The sequence below is a fragment of the Vipera ursinii genome, assembly GCF_947247035.1.
Source record: "Vipera ursinii genome assembly, chromosome: Z".
NCBI lineage: Eukaryota > Metazoa > Chordata > Lepidosauria > Squamata > Viperidae > Vipera > Vipera ursinii.
The window spans coordinates 101,905,558-101,927,767 of NC_139517.1; the positions used below are offsets into that span (position 1 = coordinate 101,905,558).

Below are 22,210 nucleotides of genomic sequence, written 5' to 3' on the forward strand. Positions count from 1 at the left end.
TTGTGCCCCTCCACCCACTTCTCCTTCTCACAGTTTTGTAGCTTTTCCCAGCAGCCTCTGGCAGTTTAAAAGCAAAGAGGGTCCAATCAGCAAGACTTAGCTACTGTGCCCCTCCACCCACATCTCCTTAACTTGCAGTTTTGTAGCTTTTCCCAGCAGCCTCTAGCATTTTAAAAGCAAAGAGGATCCAATCAAGGACTTAGCTACTGTGCCCCTCCACCCACTTAATGTTAATGTTAAATATGTGAACCCAGACAACATGTTGTTTACTAAGCACTAAAGATTGTAATTCTTAAAAATTAATAAAACATTAAACTACAAAGAAAGCTGGATTAAAACAATAGAGGAACTGGACTTGAGCACAAGTAGCCACAAAGCATGGAGATTCTTGAGCACCTGAATAATAATTCAATTTGCCCTAGAGATCATGTCAACATGACTGCAGACCAGTCAGTCATCTTAAGAATGGCAACCCAGATCAAAGGCCATCAAAACACAAGATTAACAAATAGAAATAAGGAAGATGAAACAACCAACTTGTCATCTCTCTTTATTATGGAAGTACTGAGAGAAACTATAAGGAAGGGAAGGCCACGGAAAGCTGCTGATTTAGATGACATCCTTATTGAACAGGTAGAGCAATATGGACTGAAAGCAAGACAGTTGCTACTAGAAATGTTTAATGAATGCTTGGAACAAGGAAAGGCTAAGGTTATAGCCGTTTTAAAACCAGGTAAAGGCCAATAATCCTAAGAACTACCATCCAATTTCTCTCTTGTGCTATATCTATAAAATCTTTGAAAGAATTATACAAAATCACTTCACTATAACTGTAGAACCCCTTTTCACTCCACAGCAGGCTGTATTTAAGAGACTGAAGCACAAAGTTTATGATACGACTAAAGATTTTAAATTTATGAATATCATCAGAAATTTGCTTCAGAACCATATATTTTTATAAAGTTCCAAAGAGAATGAAGTAGAAGGAGGAATCAAAGGAATGGCTTATAACAGGGTAGTATATTGGCTCCAACTCTTTTTAATCTTTACACCAATGATCAACCACTCCCTGAAGATACTAACAACCATATGTATGCTGACGATCGAGCAATGGCTATACAGGGAAAAACATTTGAGGAGGTTGAAAAATGTTTCATTGAAGCCCTAGTAGCAGTGGATTGATACTATTGTGATAACCAGTAAAACTCAAATCCAGCAAAAAGTCAGGTATTTTTTTATCTTCCCAATAAGCAGTCTACTAGGAAGCTGCACATTATATAGAAGGGGACATTACTGGAGCATTGCCACTGCCCTAAATATTTAGGAACCACTCTAAACATGCCTAATATTTAAACACCACTGTACCAACACTAAACTGAAGGTTAGTGGACAAAATAACATCCTCAGGAAATTAATGAGCTCTATCTGATCTGCCAAACCAAGGGTCCTTCAGACAACAGATCCTACTCTTTACTACTCAGCAGGTGAATATGCTTACCCAGTCTGGTAAAAATCAATACATGCTGGAAAAGATGATGATGATGATGATGATGATGATGATGATGATGATGATGATGATTATTATTATTATTATTATTATTATTATTATTATTATTATTATTATTATTAATTATTATTATTATTATTATATTTGTATACCGCCCTTCTCCCGAAGGACTCAGGGCGGTGAACAGGGCAAACATATAAAAATACAAGACTACAAATATTTAAAAAGATTAAACAAAGTTGATGTTGCTCTGAATGAAGCTGCAGAATTATTACCGGATGCCTTAAACCTACCCCTCTAGATAAGATCTACCACCTAGCCGGCATTGCCCCGCCTGCTGTTTGCAGAGAAGAAGCACCATACAGAGAGGCTTAAATCGTCTATCTCTAGACCATATCCTCTCTATGGCCTACAACCTGTTCAGCAGAGACTAAAATCCAAGAAAAGCTTCCTTAGGTTGACCGAAGACTATGAAGAATTTGAAAGCAGAATGGATCTATGGAAAGCTACAAAGAACCAACACTGGATGGAACCAGTGGAGGATCTGGCACTTGGGTCTGACGAAAGCTGGGAAGTATGGAAATCATTGAATAGACTGCACATGGGTACAAGATCCAGAGACACTCTGAACAAATGGGGCTATCCGGTTGCTACTGCTCTTTGCAATAGTGGTGACATGCAGACAACAACACATATGTATACCTGCCCTTTGTGCCCCAATCAGTGTATACTTGAGGACCTCATGGCAGCACGACAGAACACAATGTTGCTAGTTTCTGGGCAAGATCTGTGCATATTTTAATCTTGTATTTTACACTTTAAATGTTATGTTATATAGTATGCCTTATTTTAATTGTGATAATTCTGACATGAATAAACAAATATCCGCACATAACATTAGGCCACATCATGGTTTGCCAATAAAATTCCTGTACAATTCTAATGAATCACATATACTCTGAAATAAATTATATGGTGATTTTGTATAATATGTAAATCAATCAAATAAAATGTTATAAAATATTAAGCTAAATGATCCTCACATTGAGAAGATATCTCAAATGTATGGATCTAATATTGATGTCTGCAAATACTGTTAGAGTCCCCTCTAGTCTGATGAAACCAAGAGAACATTATTCCATATAATTAGAAAGCATTCACTTTATCTCAAGAAAATCTGATTACCTCTATTCCATTCAATTTATAATTAGTTTAGTTGACAATATTACTTTAATCAATTAAATAAAATATCTGATCAAACTCAAAAGTCTTCTTAATTAACCAAGAAAAACCCCAAACTGCCCTTTTAACAGAAGTATTGTCATTAAAGACATAGTTCCTCATGTGTACGAGTATGATTTTTCTAACTTTCATATTAACTAATGCATTTTTTTCACATGCAATTTCTTCAGTTTGAATTGGTTAACTAACTAAAATTCATATCTTTGATGTTTTAAAGGATACCTTCGTTTCCAGTATCTTGAAAAGATGATCTAATCCTTGATTTTCTCTTAGCATCACTCTTGTTTCTCTGTCAATGGTAATGATACCTAAAGTTTTGAGTGCTAACAACTGAATAACTGGGTAGTCAGACTTCAGAAGTTCCAACAAAGGAGGAATTACATTTAATTCACGTATTGCAGCACGACTCTGAAAATCCTATATTTAAATATAAAAAAATGTGATTGGGAAACAATATAAAGCACAGTACAATTGTGACTGTTAAAAATGAACAAGTTAGCTCAAATACAGTTTAAAGATATTTCTTCAACATTGAGTTCCTTTTGTCATAAATTATATATTAAACAGAGCAAAAGTCAGAATATTTTAAGCTCACAAATATTTATACATGATAAACTTTACCAGAGAAAATTTCCAGTATATTGATACAAGAGGAATAAAAGAAATGCAGTTTTACCATTTCATATTTGTATACATCCTCATATCTCTACTTTCTTGCCTTGTTAAAAAAAATTTCTGACTGTGCAACATTAAAATAGTAAAAGTTACTAGTTTTAAGTTTAAAAAAGACATTTTTTCTGTGCAGTTTTCTATACAGTTTCACTTATCACTTTAAATAAGCACCAGGTGCAGTTGTCCTGATATACCTAACAATAAGGATAGATAGCCAAAGAATGGATACAGCAAAATGTGATTCAGAATAAAGACATGCTCTGGTGACCTAGAAAAGATTGAACTGTGAATTGAATTCATTACAGACTTGATTCACTTATAACTTGGTCCACAACCCTGTTCAGTTGGAGCACTTGGATTTAAGCCAATTTGTTACCATTTAAATCAGGAGAGCTAAAGTAACTTACCGGTAAGTCCCACTGTTTCAGCTTCACTGGATTGTAGATTGAGCTATTAGACTTTGAAAAGAGCTCTCCTACCAATTTACTATTCTTTTGCTAACCAGTCTATGGTGACATTAACACTGATTGTGAAAGTAACCAATTACAATAACCTTCCCCCCTTCTGAAAAGAAGCTGTCAAAATCATTTACTAAGAGTTTAAAAAGTACAAAATCATTATGTGTTAGGCAAGAATAAGGCAAAAATAATACTTCTTATTCCAAACCCTCAAAAATGGACATTTTTATAGCCTTTCATAGAACTTCAACATTTTTCCAGATGAAGAGAAAAGATTTTATGCATTCTTCTACTGAAAATTATTTCCTTTATAGACATTTAAATGGAGCATGCTCTGACCTATGCTACACAGATTTAATTAACAAATTTAATCAGAATCAATGAGACTTGCCATTTAGTAAATCACCCTAATTCATTCAAGAGACATCTGACATCCAGCCCTTGCCATTTGAAAGCAGTAAAACTTTTGTGAGCAGATTCAGATCTGTGGGCATAGCGATAGCATTAATCATATTTTACCAAGGATAGAAAACAGAAACTTGAATGTTTCTCCATGTTTCTTATAAGCACTCTTATTTTCCTCCTAACTAACTTACAATCAGCAGTCTTATGGATTAAAATAATGATCCCAGTTGTGTTAAGTGGAAGGGGGGAATTCATCAAGCAAACCAGCCCATGCCAGTTTGAGGGGATATGAGGAGTAGGATATGTTTGAAAATGAGATGGCAGGAAAAGTTGGATAAATAAAATGCAGATCAAACACAAATCAGCATCTAATATCAGATTCATTTACAGAAGACATTATTTTCTAATGAAAAATGAAGGGAAAACATCACCTGCACTAGATTATAGATGCATTCCACACAATTCTTCTTAACATCAGGATCAGGACTTCCTAGCAGTCGGATAAGAGGCTCTAGTCCACCTTGCTCAAATATTTGTATTTTACTATTATAATCAACTGACATATGTACGAGACAAAGGCTAGCAAACTCATGGATGACAACCTCTTCTACAAAATATTTAAAAATGACTGTGATCAAACATTATCCAGTAACAAAAATGCACATTTTATAATCAAAGTGTTGACATACTCAATTAAAACCAAACTCTAATTATTTTCAAGATTTTAAAAATAAATGGGAACATATATTTATTTAAAATTATCCAAAGGATTACAGTCCTACAAAAATACGTTGCCAAATGGGAATGGAAAAGTTCTATTTTCATTTTTCTATTTTTATGCACAGTGGTTATTGTTTTTATGTATGTTATGTTGATTTTATATTTTAGGTAAGCTGCTGACAGTCTTTCAACTGCAGGGATAGAAACTGAGAAAAAAACTAAAAAAATAACTTAAAAAGTAAAGCCATGACCATGAGTAGGTGGAAATGGCTTGGGCGACAGGAGGAAAGACAACCATCATGCAAAAGGTATCTCAGTCCACAGAAGGAAAAGAGACATGGGAATCATCTCAAAAAAGATCATCCCTAATTTTATGGAAATTAAAAATAAAGAAGGGGAGAAGTACTTTCAGATTTGCAAAGTTTTGTTACTGCAACCTTAAAGTAAATGTAATGTTAGTACTCACTAGACAACTTACTGGGTCATTGTTTCAGAGATATTTATTTAAACAGAGAAACAGAATGGCCAAGGGCCAAGAGCAAAAAAAAGTATGGGAGTGGATGCAACCATGACACAGGACTGATCTACTTGATTTACCTGATCTACTTGATCTCCAGAAGCAAGGAGGATGGGCAGTCTACCCAGCCTTCAGAGGGCTACTTAAAATCTGGATGGTGGCACAACAGTGTGGTAACACAGAAGTGTCCACAGATTTGCTGAATTTCAATCCCACAGGTGTCATGGATCCCAGTTTTGGATGTATTCTGTAAATTAGCCCATTTGAGGTATCTTGATTCAAAAATCACTGCTATATGATACACTGTTTTGCCCAGTTAAAGGTTACAGACACAAGAATTTTAGTTTAGTTTACAGTAGATGGTTGGTGCTTCTTGAGATGGTGCTTCTTGAAACATCATGTGATTAAAGCCCCACCTTTTTAATATTTGCTTTAGCATATAAGAGGGGCATCAATCATACAGCTGCAGCTGCTACTTTTATTTTTACTTCCCCAGCAAATAAGAGTATTTACCAAAAAGATGCTGCAAGTTACCTTCTGGTGCCAGACGAGCTATGAATGCACTTGTGACATCAAGCTGCCGTAGTGATTTCTTCACATCATCTATAATGAATGACATAAAGCAATATATTATGTTAATTGAAGGGATAAAATATGCTGTCATGACTAATAAGAGATGTGGTATTAAAGGACTGGCCTGGAAGAACACAGAAATAGACTATGTTTCACTCACTGTGGACAGGGAAAAATATATTTCATGAAATCAGTAAAACTAAAGAGCAAACAATTTCCAAAATTGAATTATGTATCTTTTGTTTGCTAAGCATCACACACACAATAATATTCCATCAAAGAATGAAGGACAATTACTGATTTTGGCAAAATTACTAATGCCCCTATAAACAGCAGTTTTTGAATGGCTTACGAACTTATTTAAAAATAATGTAGTTTTTCTTCAGCAGATATCATCCTATTTATGACAGCACTCTTAATCTTACAGTGCTTTGGTTTCAGTAATGATTTCATAAGCTATGAAATATGTTAAAAATTCAATATACTATATTGAAAATCCATATTTTTCATCAAATCATAAAGCCAATATAACACTTTTCTATAAATTTTCACTATGTGTACACTTCCTTCTGTTCTCCTGGCTATGCTACATATTTGTACATGGACATAAATATGTAAAATCCAATGCTGGTAAATCTCAGCTTGGGGTCTTATTCTGCCAAAGGAAGATCTACTCCTGATAAGCAAACACCTTTGTCTGATTACAATTTAGTGCCACTTATGACTTGGCAGCTTGATTCTTTTGCCAGCCTGTCAAATACTGTTGCTAACCTTTTACAACATTAATAAAAACAAGGAAGTATGCAACTTATTACTTTTAATTTTAATTAAATTAAAGCTTGCACCAAATAAAGTTCAGTTTTCACCCTGCTATCACCGACTTTCTCTACTTGGTTAGGCCCACTTCCTGGAGTGAAGCTTCTAATAGGGCTCTTAAAGGCCAGTGTTGCTTATGCTAAAGAAGTTGCATACTTAACTTACTTGACATTACTCAGGTCTTGTACATTTTGTCTCTCTTCATAGACCTTTTTTACATTTTGTTCTGTTTCAGAACCAAGGTTATTATAATAGAACAGTTCAAACCCATCATCATTCATCATTGGCATCCTTCAGTCTCGAGAGACTATGGTATCATGCTCTGGAAAGGGGTCCTAAAGCAGCATCTGGTGTGGCTAAAAAGGCCAATTCGAAAGTGACAGTCCGTTCTGCGCTGAGGGCAGATAGTCTGTCCCCTGTCCAGCCCCCAGATTTTGCTGGTTCCGGGACTGCCTCTTTGCCTCAGCCTGCCGCACAAGTGTCTCTTCGAATTGGAGAAGGCCATGCTGCGTCTTTAGCCTCCAAGCTGAGCGATCAGAGGTCAAGGTTTCCCCGCTGTTAATGTCCATTCCCAAGGCCTTTAGATCCCTCTTGCAGATATCCTTATATCGCAGCTCTGGTCTCCCTCTGTGGGCGCTTTCCCTGCACTAGTTCTCCATATAGGAGATCTTTCGGAATCTGACCATCAGCCATTCTCACGACATGCCCAAGCCAGCGTAGACGTCACTATTTCAATAGTTCAAATCCGATGGTGCTTTTTCAAGAGGCAACTGGACTTTATTGTTTTTCTTCGAAGACATTTCACTTCTCATCCAAGAAGCTTCTTCATCTCTGACAGGAGGGTGGGAAATGGAAGGATTTATATTCCTTGCAGACAGCTGGTCATTTGCTTTCTTTTAGAGAGTTGTTGAGGCTATTTGTCACCTAGGTAGTACAAATGGCTGTGGAGCCTTATTGGAACTGCTGAAAGGACTGTATTGTAGACTGGAGATATATGATATCATAGCTCTCCCTCACTATTGAGAGAGGGCTGTTTAATTTTGACACAGATGAAAACCCATAGATCTGTACATTGGGGAAACAAAACCACTTCATAAATGCATGGCACAACACAGGAGAACACACCCATCAAGACAAGATTCAGCAGTCCATTTGTATTTAAAAAACAAAGGACATTTTGGACAGAGGACTACTGGCTGGGAAGGGGTGAAAGAGGACATCTATGTCACAGTCCTTTCAGCAGTTCCAAGAAGGCTCCACATCCATTTGCACTACTCGGGTGACTCTGTGGACACAGATAAACCTCCAAGTGGCCTCAACGACTCTAAAAAATGCAAATAACTAGCTTTCTACAAGGAATATAAATCCTTCCATTTCCCACCATCCAGTCAGAGGTGAAGAAGCTTTTCAATGAGAAGCGAAACATCTTCAATGAAAAACAATGAAGTCCAGTGGCCTCTTGAAAAAGCACCTTTGGGACAACCATGACCTTGATGACTGAGAAACTCCATAAACATTTAGATAAGAACAGTTCAAAGTTAACTTTGTTAAACTCAGTGAGCTATTTTTAGTGTTGCTTAGTAGAAACATCAGACATACAACAATTTCATAGTTTACATAAGTTTAATATGTGTTAACAGTTTCACAATGCATAATACTGGCCATGTTTCTAAAAGGAACGCTTACTATGAGATGCCATGATTCCAACTACCATGGTAGCATTTCTGCGAACAGTGGGATCTTCATGTATAACTAACTTAAATAAAGGTTCTAATGCTCCAAGTTCAAGAAGTGTCAGCTTATTTTCTTCACCTAAAAAGCAATTGTTAATTACATTTAATTTCAAATATCCCTAATAATTATTATACTAACATAGTAAGCTTTCAATTTAACAGACCAATGGGGGGAAAAGTGTCCATAAAGGGGAAAAATCTATTAAACCTGAATATATTTTACACGTCTTTTAGATATTTTATGCATTTTATGTCAGTATAAAGAGGCATATGGGATTTTATATATGCACAGAATACTAGTATAGACAGGTTTTGTCAATGGCAACTCAGTTTGTCCAGTAAACTCCCTTAAAATGAAGATTTACTGTACCAATAGTAGTGATTGAAGAAGAAAAAAATCACAATATCAAAGGATGAACTACCTTGAAATAGAAAAATATATCTATCTGTCAAGGTCACATTTTTCTCTGCAATGATTCAGCAGTAACCTAGCTAAGGCATGTAGATGATAATAATATGCATGAATAATAATAATTAATAATAAGCTGAAGAAACAGTGGATACCTTAGTTGTTGCAAGATTACATAGACTTGATTACAAACATTAGCATGACAAAGTAGCAACAATGGTGCATTGAAATATCTGCAAGAAATATCATTTGCCTGCAAGCAAAAACTAGTGGGACCACAAAATAGACAAAGTAATAGAAAATGAAGAAGCTAAAGTGCTCTGGGATTTTCAAATTCAAACAGAGTATCTGCCACATAACACTCCAGATTTAACAACTGTCAATAAAAAAGAGAAAATAGTCTGGAGAGTGGATGTTCAGTACCTAGAGACAGCAGAATAAAAAAATAATAGAGAAAGAACTGGAGAAAATAACAAAATATAAAATGCAAAGATCTGCAAAAATAAGTAGAACAAAAGAAAGCAAAGATAATACCAATAATGATAGGTGCCTTGGGTGTAAAAAAAAACCTAGTCAATTGCAAAAGGCGCTTTTACAGTACCTGGAACAGCTTACACCATGCAATGTTATGTTTAACACCATCATACAACAGCATCTCTCTGGTCTAGGTCAATAGGTGGACAAAAATGCCAAATCCAGTCTAAACATCCGGCTGGCTGCATGACAAACTATAATACACTTTACTTGCAATAGCTTATATCTTGCAATGACAGCTTTAACGCCATCAAACAACAATATAGAGGGTCAATTTGGTTTAGTGATTAAGCTGCTAGTGAGTCAGTCACTCTCTCTCAGCCCAATGTACCCCACAGGGTTCTTTTTTGTGGGGAAATAAGGAAGGAGTATTAGATATAGTCTAATTATATTCATCACTAGAAATGTTATATTTATAAAAATAATGTGGGATATAAACTAACAAACATCGGCCTATCCCAGATCTTTCAGGACTCAATAAGTGGATAAAAATGCCAAATTCAGTCTAAACATCTGGCTGACCATGAGATCAACCACAATAATCTGATTCAATTTTCCTTGCTGTTCTTTATATGGAAGAGATCGCTTATAAGAGAAGCTTGCATAACTTATAGTTCTGTATTACTCTACGTAACTATGTAATGTCTCGCACAGTGTTGGCACTTAAATATTAAACAGAAATAGAAATCATTCATATAAGAATTTAATAATAAACAAGTAGAACATGATAAAAGAACAAACCTTTTAATGCAAATTTATACAGAGCTTCACATGCTTTATATAGCACTTCCTCTTCAGGGGAATTGAGCATCAGTACCACTGTTGCAGCTTTTTTGCTTTCAACTGACAAAGGATCAAACTAGAAAACCAATAGTAAGGATATTAATATAAGTCAGTGTTATAAAGTTCAGTGCCATAGGTATTTACTGATAAATATAAGGCAACCATTGAACATATCTTTTGAAATTACAGTATATAATAATATATGTTTTCTGAGGTTTTCGCGGGTGTTTGTATGTGCATCTTTGGTCATTCGGGTTTTTTCCTGCGTAGAATTGAAGGTGTAGGAGCAACGTTTTGACGGAATCCCATCCGTCATCCTCAGGCTGGTGGCTTCAGCTTCCTTCTTCTGGGAGAAGCATGTTTGTTGTTTGTTGTATATATATATATATATACACAGTATATATATATATATATATACACAGTATATATATATATATACACAGTATATATATATATATATATATATATATATATATATATATATATACAGTATATATATATATCTTACAGGAAGGATTCAATTGTTTGTAACTTTAATGGCAATATAATGGCTTACAAGAAGATTACATTTTCCTTTCCCTTATTTTCTGTGCAAGGAGATTTTGAAAGTAGAAGTCTGAAATGCATGTTTGCAGAGGGCTATTGAAATTTGGTTGATGATCCATATGGCCACAGATAGCCTACCTCTAAAACATGGACGAATAGGAGATGAACAATAATTATACTGAAAATTCAAATTCCACTAATTCAGCATTTGGTTTAAAAATTTCCAGCAAACTGCCTCTTTCCCTACTCATAGGAAATCTACTGAGCACATATAATAGAGTTTTTGAAATTGTAATGATATACATCAATCAGTAATTCTGAAAAAGAGATGGCAATGAAATGATCTCTATGACATATTAATTCTAAGATTTTGAGATCAGTGAGTTTTTAAAAGAAGCAATATTTGTTGCTGATCTGGCTATAAGCAACAAACCTAGCAAGAGCACTTACAGATTTGATCAAACATCAAAAATTTAATTATAAAATATGATGTACACTTTAGACTGAAATACATTATATTTTACTCAAGCAATTCTCTGCATCCTACATAAAAGGGTCAGAAAAGCTAAAGATAACAGCATTGTACATGATTCAATGAAGAGCTCCTGCTCAGTGTACTAAAAACAGGTTACTAGGGATGCAAAAAGTCTGAAGAAGAAAGGAAGAGAAATAGTACGGAAGAAATGCAATTGTATTACAAAACCCTGCAGTGCACTTTCATGTGGAATCCATGGACCACACTGATCAGATCAACTCAAAAAGAACATTCCTATCAAGTGGGGAAAAGGATATCAAGCATGACAACTGAGATGACAGAAATTCTCAGAAGTTTTCATTTGAAAACTCCTATTTGTACCTGTAATAATAGCCTCAAAGGCAACTTAAGAAATAATGGAATCAGATGGATAGGCTGAACAGGCTATACAAATGTTCTTTTCTTTTTTTAATGATATAAAGTTCAGATATGCTACATAAGTGAATCATAGTGTCATAGAGCTGAAGAGCTATTTAGGCCACCAGGTCCAGCCCTCTGTTCAGTGCAGAAATCCAAATTAAGCAACCCCAACAAATGGCTGTGGAACTACCACTCAACTATATCTAGGAAAGGAAAGCTCACAACCTCCTTTGGTACTTGACTCTTTTGTTGAACCGCTCTTACTGATAGGAAGTACTGCCTTTGTGCATCTATGACCATTATTCTGTACAACGAGACAACAGAAAATAGAATTTGACCTAATTCTGTGTTACGTACGGTACCTTCAGTTGTCTTATCTCAGGGCAAAACCTCCCTAATTTTCTTGCTATGTCCTTGTTAGAATTAGCTTTAGTCCCTCGATTATTGTCAGTGCCTTTCTCTAGACCTGTTTCAATTTGTATGCAGTGTGCCCAGAATTGGATACAAAATTCAAGGATCTGATGGATACAGAATATAGTAGACCTATTATATCTCACAATCCAGCGACTAGATTTATTTTGATTTTAGCCTGTAATTGCATTTATCTTGATCCCAACTAATGGTACACCTTGTGTTCATCTCACAGCCGGTGATTTTGATTTGGGTCTTGAGGCACTTTGCAATAGTCAAATCACTTCTCACTAGATATGTATAGGAATGAAGACAAAAGAAATATAGAAGCCACAATAAACAAATATATTAGAGATATAGAAATTATGAGAATACCGCAAAACTGGATTTTAAAGAATATAGAATGCTTATAGAAAATAGATAAAATAAATTAGAGAGTTAGTTGTAAGGTATTAACTTCGAAAATAATTGAAAGCATTTATAATGTACAATTCCTTTTTCTTTGTAAGCTTTCTTTTGTAATGTTTTAGTCTTGTCAAGTATTGAAGAGAGATTTAAAAAAAATCAACTGTCCTAGTTTCCAATGCTTTATGTCAATCTGATTATTTGTATACAGAAAAGAACCTGCAACAGCCAATCCTTCTCAGTCTATGAAGCTGACAAACATCTACCAACCCACAATGAAACAGAATTCCATAATAGCATGGGTCATTTTTGCCAACAACAAGCAGCATGGTGGCCTAGTGATGAAGACTCGCCTATGACTCGGAAGGTTGAGAGTTAAATCCTAGGTAGCAGCAGATGTTTCTTTTTTAGGATCCAAAGAAAAAAATATCTGCTGCTAACTCCATATGGGCATCAGGATGGCCTTCTGGCCAGTAAACACTCAGTTTCACCCAGTCCCACCCAAATTAAAGGACTATAGAATCGTAAAAAGAAAAAAAATCTCATTAACAACCTTTGCCAGAACCAAAATGAAAGTATTTTCTGAGCCTAAAGATCAGACGCACTGTTTTATACTAGTTTAATTCCTTTCTCAACAGCTGGTTCCACTCTGTGGTAACTGTGGAGGAGGAATTGACCCAATGATGCTCCTCTATGGGATGCCAAAAACATTAGTATTTTAATCTATGTGAAGCTGATGGGGAAGATCATCCAGCAGTTCAGGGTCCAGTATCAATATACTGATAATACCCAACTCTACCCAATCCTCGGCCTCACTGGACATGGTACCAAAATCTTGTCTCACTATCTGAAGGTTATAAATGTCTGGAGTGCTGAAGCTTGGAATGTAGATTTTCCATAATCAGGTCAGCCTTCTGGAAAGTTCTCCTGCTAGAGATTTTAACATTATTAGCTTTCCAATAAACTAGATCTGTCTGCATGATACACTAGACCAGGGGTAGGCAACCTCGGCTCTTTTATGACTCATGGAATTCTGGGAGTTGAAGTCCATGAGTCATAAAAGAGCCAAGGTTGCCTATCCCTGCACTAGACCATATTATGATTGGATTAATGCACCAATTAAATCCAGATAATGGACAGAATTTTACATAAGCTGTAACTATGACTTGAAGGATGGAATTTATATCACAATGGCATACCATATATTTTATCATTTTGATGAAACCTTCTGATTCAACAGATAATAGATTCAAATGCACCTGATACAATGCAAAATTTTAAAACAAGTTTTACATAATAAGCATTTAAAAAGCTGGAAGATACTTAGAAATAATATAAATAAGATAGAACATTTCAATGTCCAAGTTACAGATATTATTCTTCTGAGTACCCGATTTGAGTAATCAATTAAAATAATGTATGCAATTGAGCAGTAGCATAAAAGCTACAGGATAAAATGTATTTATTAATATGTATACTGTAATCATTCATATTACAAGCATTTGATTTCCAAGATAGCTTAGCACAACTGCATGTTTGAAAAAACTGAATATTTAAATACAGTTGAGAGGTGGAAAGAATAATATGAATAATAAACAAGACAGTGTTGTGAAGCTCATAGTAGGATTCCACAGTGCTTTTTTTGTAAAAGAAAAAGGTGCCGGAACTCACACATGTCATACAACCCGCCTTGCCTACCCTACAAGGTTCCATCCGAAAAAGGTGCCGGAACTCCGTTCTGAGCGTTCTATGAGAAAAAAAGCCCTGGGATTCCATGGGGGGCGGGCAGGTTAACAATGAAAAAGAGACAATATCAGGTGATTTGTCACTGAAATTTAAGACTATACTGATTTCATATAAAGACTTTAAAGTTATTTGTATCTCAGCATGATATGTGAACTAGCCAGTTTGGGTTTATTCAACAAATTTATTAATATAATAAAGGCTTAGGACAAGATGAAAACTGTTGTACTGTTGTACTGTTGACTGATGTAAACTAACAGTCTTATTGCTATCAATTAATTCTAGTCCATATTTTCTTCGTTAATAGGTTTTTGATGAAACAGCAATGGGAAAACAAAGGAAATCTAAAAAGGGAAGACAACATCTGAAATTCTTGAGTAGGGAAATTCTTAAGTAGGGAAATATTAAAAGCCCCAGATATATTTTGAGTAGAACTCTGTCTCTACTTAAGAATTTTTCTTGTATCCATACTTCTTCCTTTTTTTTTCTTCCTGGGTGCCAATTAATAGTCCAATTTGGCCATGTTCAGGTTTTGTCCATGAAACACAGAGCTGAATGGAACTGAACAGCTAGCCTTCTGTTCAGACAAAAGGGATGAATGATCAGTCACTATTCTTTAAAGAGAAAAACCAAGGAAGTCCTTTTATTGCAAGACACAATACTAGATAGACTTACAGACAAAGGATCAGCTAAGTGAGGAAATTCCTAATAAATATCTACAGATAAAGCGAGAATATTTAAATCTTGCTTATTTTTTCAATTAATATTAGAAGGGAGGTCTATAAAGAAATAGTATCAATAAAGGAGAATATTTGTAGCCCAGGTATGAAATGAGGGTCCTTGGTGCTCTCTGAGCCTGCTTATTTTCTTGCAGACATTTCATTACCCAAACTAGGTAACATCATCAGTGCACTGATGATGTTACCTAGTTTGTGTAATGAAACATCTTCAAGAAAACAAGCAGGCACAGAGAGCACCAAGGACCCCTCAAAGAAACAGTATCTTCTACTGTTAATCCTAGCAGTTTAGCAAAGCTATCAACACAACATCCTTACAAAACTTACACAGACAACAACTCTGTTGAGATCCTCTTCTGGAACATATCAAATTTACAATGATTTTTTTTACAGATTAAAAAACATACCTCTCATAAATTAGCAACTGGGCAATGGATGGTAAAAATATAGATTATGATAACATAAAAAGAAGTCTTTTAAGGACAATTATTTATTTTAAAAGACAAAACAATATGGAAGACTGGCCTTCTACAACTTGATGCCCTACCTTACAGATAGAATCCAATAATCTTCATGAAATCAATGTGATATTTCCCCTGCTCTTTAAACACAAAGACCATGAATATGATTAAGTTTATATGATATTTTTAGAAACCAAAGGGAAGTAAGTAGGAGTAAAAGACTGAAGAAGAGAAAACTGGAGAATGTAATTGTGAAACATTTTTATGAGTATTGCTTTATAAACTTACCACATCCTTTGGAGGAGGTTCAACTTCTTTTTTTACCTTTTTACCCATTCTAAAAACAAACAGAACAGCAGGAATAGTCAGTGAATAGTACATTTTATATTTTTAATCTAATTTACATCTTGGCTTAGCTTGGCTTGGCTTGGACGGGCTTGGCTTAATCGTTTTTTATGTTTTGCCGCCCTGACTTGACAAGGTCAACAATATTCTTTAACATCTTTATTCTAACATTATTCTAACTATCTAGCTGCCTACAAATAGCCCAATGTGGACATTCTGGCATATGGCCCGCTTACACTATTCTATTGCGGACTCTGGGTCTGCTTTTTTGCTGGATTTATTTAATTATCATTACGCGCCTTAGTTATCCTAGCACGGTTCTGTTCGCCCTCAGGGGTGCCCCCCCATCCTGGGTGCGACCTGCCTCATTTTCCACTCTGCCTCTTGATGAAGGGCCTGATTGTTGGGACCCTGAGAGATGGCTGGGCAGGAACAGGGGCCTCAGGTATAAATTTAATAAGAGGCCCCTGGTTACTTTTCTAGTTAAATTTTTTGTGGGGTTAGGGAGGGGGAGGGTCATGGTTGGTTGGAAATGGGGGGTAATCCACCAACTGTTGTCCAGGCCAGGTCCGGGATTGATCGCGTAGGGGGGGAGCCGGGATTAGCTGCCTCCGGAGCTCTGGAGCGGAGGCACTTGACCGAGTTGTACCCTTGTGGCCCCTGACCCGGTGCATATCCCAGTGGGCTCCATGGTTTTCTGTGGAGCTCCGGGAGATGAAGCGTCGGAGACGGGGCCTAGAGAGCTGTTGGAGATCCAGCCGATGTGAATCCGACTGATTGCGTCTAAGAACCTATATTAGGTCTTATCTCGCGGCAATAAGGGTGGCGAGGTCTAATCACTTCACTACCCTTATTGCATCCGCAGATAATCGCCCGACCGCCCTGTTTAGGGTGACCCGCTCCCTCCTTAATCAGGAGGTGAGGGAGGAACCCTTGCAGGGATGTGCCAAGGAGTTCAGTCAACATCTGTCGGACAAAATCGTTCGGATTCGGACCGGTTTGGACTCCAACTGGGCAGAGTCTGACGATCAGGACATGGGTGGTCTTGTCAATGTTATCTGGGAGGAGTTCGATCCTGTGACTCCAGAGGAAGTGGACAGGATTATGGGGAGGCTGAGCTCCACCACGTGTTTATTGGACCCGTGCCCTTCCTGGCTGGTTTATGCGGCCCGGGAGGGGACACAAGGCTGGTTCCAGATGGTTATATCTGCATCTTTGAGTGAGGGTAGTTTTCTCGCCGTCTTGAAGGAGGCGGTGGTGAGACCTCTCCTCAAGAAGCCTGCCTTGGACCCAGCTGTGTTAAATAACTTTCGTCCGGTCTCCAACCTTCTCTTTCTTGCGAAGGTTATTGAGAGCGTGGTGGCGCATCAGCTTCCTCTGGTTCTGGATGAAGCGGATTATCTAGACCCGTACCAATCGGGCTTCAGGCCTGGGTACAGCATGGAGACGGCATTGGTCGCTCTGGTGAATGATCTCTGGAGGGCTCGGGACAGGGGATATTCCTCTGTCCTAGTCCTATTAGACCTCTCAGCGGCTTCCGATACCATCGACCATGGTATCCTGCTGCGGCGTCTCAGGGGATTGGGAGTGCGAGGCACGGTTCTTCAGTGGTTCTCCTCCTATCTCCTGGGATGTTCGCAGTCGGTGTTGGCAGGGGGACAGAGGTCGACCTCGAGGCCTCTCACTTGTGGAGTTCCTCAGGGGTCGGTCCTCTCGCCTCTCCTGTTCAACATCTATATGAAGCCGCTGGGTGAGATCATTCGTGGTTTTGGAGTTGGGTATCATCAGTATAGTAGCTTTTCATTTCGACCCCAAACCACCCCAGTGATGCCCTCAACGTGATGTCCCGTTGCCTGGAGGCGGTTCGGGTCTGGATGGGGAGGAACAGGCTTTGACTCAACCCTGACAAGACTGAGTGGCTGTGCGTACCGGCATCTTGAGATATTCAGAATATTCCATGTCTTTCTATGGGGGGTGAGTTATTACCCCCCATAGATAGGGCTCGCAACTTGGGAGTCCTCCTAGATTCACAGCTTTCTTTAGAAGACCATATAGTAAATGTGACTAGGGGGGCCTTCGCCCAGGTTCGCCTGGTGCGCTAGTTGCGGCCCTATTTAGACCGGGATGCCTTGCGTACGGTCACTCATGCACTTGTAACCTCTCGTTTGGACTACTGCAACGCTCTCTACATGGGGCTGCCCTTGAGGACCACTCGGAGGCTCCAACTGGTACAGAATGCAGCCGCGAGAGTTGTGTTGGGAGTTTCCTGATACTCCCATGTTACACCCCTGCTCCGCGAGCTGCATTGGCTTCCAGTTGTCTTCCGTGTGAGATTCAAGGTGCTGGTAATGACCTACAAAGCTCTTCATGGCATGGGTCCGGAATACCTCAGGGAGCACCTGCAGCCGGCATCAACTTCCCTCCGCCCAGTGCGCTCCCACAGAGAGGGCCTCCTCAGGGTGCCACCGGTCAAAGAATGTCGACTGGTGGCCCCCAGGGAGAGGGCGTTCTCTGTGGGTGCGCCAGATTTATGGGACCATCTTCCGGTTGAGCTCTGGATGGCGCCCGACCTTCGCTCCTTCCGGCGCAATCTAAAGACCTACCTGTTCGAACAAGTCGGCCTGGCCTGATGGGTGATGGGTTTGGGTTTTATTGCTTTTTATGTATTTTAACTTGTTATAGTTTTTGGGCATCTTGTTTAATCTCTTTTAATTTTTGTACTCTTGTCTTTTAACATGTATTGCCCTGTTCACTGCCCTGAGTCCTTTGGGAGAAGGGCGGTATAGAAATAAAATCATTATTATATATAAAAACATTGCTATAAAGAGGTGAAAAATTCCTAAATTAACAAAATCTGTTCATTCAAGTTAGGAAATAGCAGTAGGCATTTTATACACATTTTTTAAAACTCAAAGTGTACCTTTTCTAACTCCACTAACTAAACACTAGAATATCCTTGTCTCTTTAGTGAGCTCAATTCCTGGTGAATACAGAGTATTATGGAAAAGTTTGCTATTGCTCTCTTCCAGGATGTTTAAAAAAAAGACCACTTTCCAATCTAATCTACAGTCCAGCAATTTTCTAGTGATCTCAATTTCAAATAATAATCAGGTCTGATCCTATTTAGCTTTAAAGAGAAGCCAGAAATACTACTTCCTCTGATTATGTCTAAACAGGTTGTGTGTGTATGTATTGGCTTATTATATTTTTTCTAATATTACTTTCATTATTAGATTTATTTCAGTAAATATGTTCAAGTTTATTTTCAGGCCTATGTGAACTCACTGAAACCTACTTGCCATTTTAGCATCAACATAGCTCATTAATATTAATTAATATTTGGAAATCACAGCCTAAGTCAAAGCTAAAAAGGCAAACATCCTGAAAAATTATGATACACAGAATTCTGCAAATCATTTAACGTGGCCCTCTGAGTCTTGTTTGTTACAATTACAAAGCTATCACTCAGAACAGTGTTGGAGAACCTTTTAGAGACCGAGTGCCCAAACCGCAACCCAAAACCCACTTATTTATAGCAAAGTGCCAGGGCACCATCAGCATTGTGGTGCCCTCAGGAGGGGTGGGGGGCATGGCCCACTGGGTGGGCATGGCTGCCGTGGTCATGGCAGATTTGGTGGGCTTGGCCAGGCTAGCCGTGGCCACCTTGATGTTGCTCATGGGGGGTTGCCTGTGGGAGCTGGGCAGGATTGGGGGAGATCCAGCGGGTCTCTGGTGGGTGGGGCAGTGGGCAGGAGGCTCGTCCTGCAGGGTGAAGCAGGGGGTAGGGTGCAGGTGCCATTGCTGTGGGGCAAGGCAAGGCGAGGCAGGAGCGGCTGAGTGCATAGGGGCATGCTTTACCACCTGTACTCGAGCTTGCTAGCCGGCTGCTTTGCTTCCTTTGTGCTGGGCAGGGCTGCTGCTCTTGGCACCGGTGGTAGCCTAATGGACCTGTGCAAGCTGCTAGTGGTGGTGGCAGGCATGCCCACAGAGAGGGTTCTGAGTGCCACCTCTGGCACACGTGCCATAGGTTCACCATCACTGACTTAGAAGTTTGGTGTGCTACTTCAGGACATCTATGCAGGTCACTGGCTAAAATAAAGATAGACTGACTGACTTTTCATGGTGTTTTGACATAGCGTTGATTAAAATAACAATAATTTTCACTTTCCATTTGCCCAAGTTAGGTAACTATAATCTCCTGAGTTTGCTCTCTCATAAATTATCAACTAGATATGAACAAAATGAATATTCTGCTTCTGAAAAATATGGATTTATGTAACTCAGAGTAAGAAATTAAAATAGCAATTATGTAAAAACACTTAGTTTAAAATTATCCAACTGAGTCTCCAAACTGCCAATCTTTTGCTCCCTTTTATATATATACATTTAATAAGCATCTAACACATCAACAGGAACTGATTAGACATTTTGCTTATATAAGATAATATGTAAGTTGGTAGTGCTAGAAAATCAAATTTTTACTTTGTAATTTTGTTTAGATTGAATCATATCTTTTCTAAGTATGCTCCACAGCTAAATCATAGTCAAAGGATTTCCTCAAAACTGTTTCAAATGTAATAATTATTAAATGCATTAATATCTGTAGAGCAACTATTAATATATTAAATTAAATCATCGCAATGAGACTAATAAGCTTTTGATTTTACTTATAACTGCGGTGCCCTTAACTGATGATCCAAATAAATTTCCTTGCCCCCCTCCTCCTATTCACACAATTTTCCCTACTTTATAATATTTATGTTCTCTTCCAAAATCTGATATAACGTGGAAATGTTTCACTTACTGGTAAATTAAACTTGGATATTTTATACTAGAGTAAAACCTTCTCTCCTAATCATGCAAATTTACACACAAATTGAAAAATTAAAGAGTAACAACATTCTCACCCTTAGTTATGCTAATTTATAAGTAATTTCATTTGTTACCTTCTTGACAAACAACTCAGGAAAAATCAGTTCAGATTCTCCTGACCAATGCTTGGGGTGGGGGGAATCCACAGGTGTACAAAGCCTTATGAAAACCAGGCAAAGTTGGGGCCATCCAGATCTCAGAGCAAATACTATTGCATAGGGCAGGCACAGGAGTAGGAGCACTCTGTGCTGGGGCTAGCCCACGAGCTCAAGAAAAAGTGCTCCCCTCCACATCACCTGTCCTCTTGGTTTCTAATCCTTTTTAATCTTAATTTTAATTATTGTGTATTATCTTTGTTCTTTTTATCATTGTATAAGCTCTCAAGAGTCATTGCAATGATTGAGAGGGGCAGCATATAAATTTAATAAATAAATACAGAATACAAATCTCCTGGATCTCATAAGACAACATTGTTTGAAAGACAGTCCTGTCAGTTTTTATCAGATAGGCAGGAAATAAATGGTCCTGCAAATATTGAAAGAGGTTCTTTATCAAGAAGTGCTTTGAAGATAATAACCATAATGTTGAATTGCATCCAGAAGCCTACTGGCAACCACTGTAATTCATGATGTAGCAGTGTTGCCTGGGCATACCAAAGTATAAAAATAATTTCTTCTGCTGCTGTTTTCTGAAGTCTTCAAAGACAATTCCATGTACAATATATTGTAACAATCCAGAGGTATGCGTGACTATGAGTATGACCTCCCAATCCAGCAATGGGTGAAATTGGTGTACAAGATTTGTGTGAAAGCTGTTCAGGCCATGGGTTTCACTTATTCTTCAAGCAATAGTTGTCAGCCTACAAATACACCAGATTGTTGACTAAGTTTGTTAGGGAAGTGAGCGAATTCCATATAGAACAACAGATGGAAAATCTCCAAATCCACAAAGCTTCAAAATTCATACCCACTCAGGGTTGATATTGTTTAGTTTTGTCTCTACGCATGTCTTAACATGCTAATGGATAACCCAGTAGCTTCACTAAACAGATATTAAACAGTAGGAGGAAAATAAGAAATATACCATTCTAATTTCTTTCCTCCCATGGATTATCCACAACCAGGATGAATATCTTCTCAATACTGTGCCCAGGCCTAAAAACCAGACAATTCAATTAACTGGGTTTCCCACCAAACTGTCTAAAACTGTCTGAGTATTTTATTCACAACCTTCTCCAAAAAATAGAGAAGGTTGTAATTGGATTGGATTGGAACTTGTCCAAATCATTGGATCCAGGAATGGCTTCTTAAGAAGAATTCAAACCACAGCCTCTTTAAGCAGAAATGAAATCAATCCTCTCTCAAGGATGAATACACCATCACCTGAATCCCATCACACATCACCTCTTGACCAACCACCAAAGTAT

General features: G+C 37.8%; 1 protein-coding gene across 1 annotated transcript in view; it reads right to left on the reverse strand.

The window, feature by feature from the left end:
* ARMC3 (armadillo repeat containing 3) overlaps positions 1 to 15,903 on the reverse strand; it is a gene marked incomplete at its 5' end in the record, with an annotated part of 69,479 nt that extends 53,576 nt beyond the window's left edge. The window contains 6 exons of the mRNA XM_083376778.1: positions 2,972 to 3,166; positions 4,716 to 4,891; positions 6,056 to 6,124; positions 8,597 to 8,722; positions 10,328 to 10,445; positions 15,856 to 15,903. Coding sequence (XP_083232904.1) covers positions 2,972 to 3,166; positions 4,716 to 4,891; positions 6,056 to 6,124; positions 8,597 to 8,722; positions 10,328 to 10,445; positions 15,856 to 15,903 — 732 coding nt within the window. The remainder of the gene's footprint in view (positions 1 to 2,971; positions 3,167 to 4,715; positions 4,892 to 6,055; positions 6,125 to 8,596; positions 8,723 to 10,327; positions 10,446 to 15,855) is intronic.
* Between the last annotated feature and the right edge of the window lie 6,307 nt (positions 15,904 to 22,210).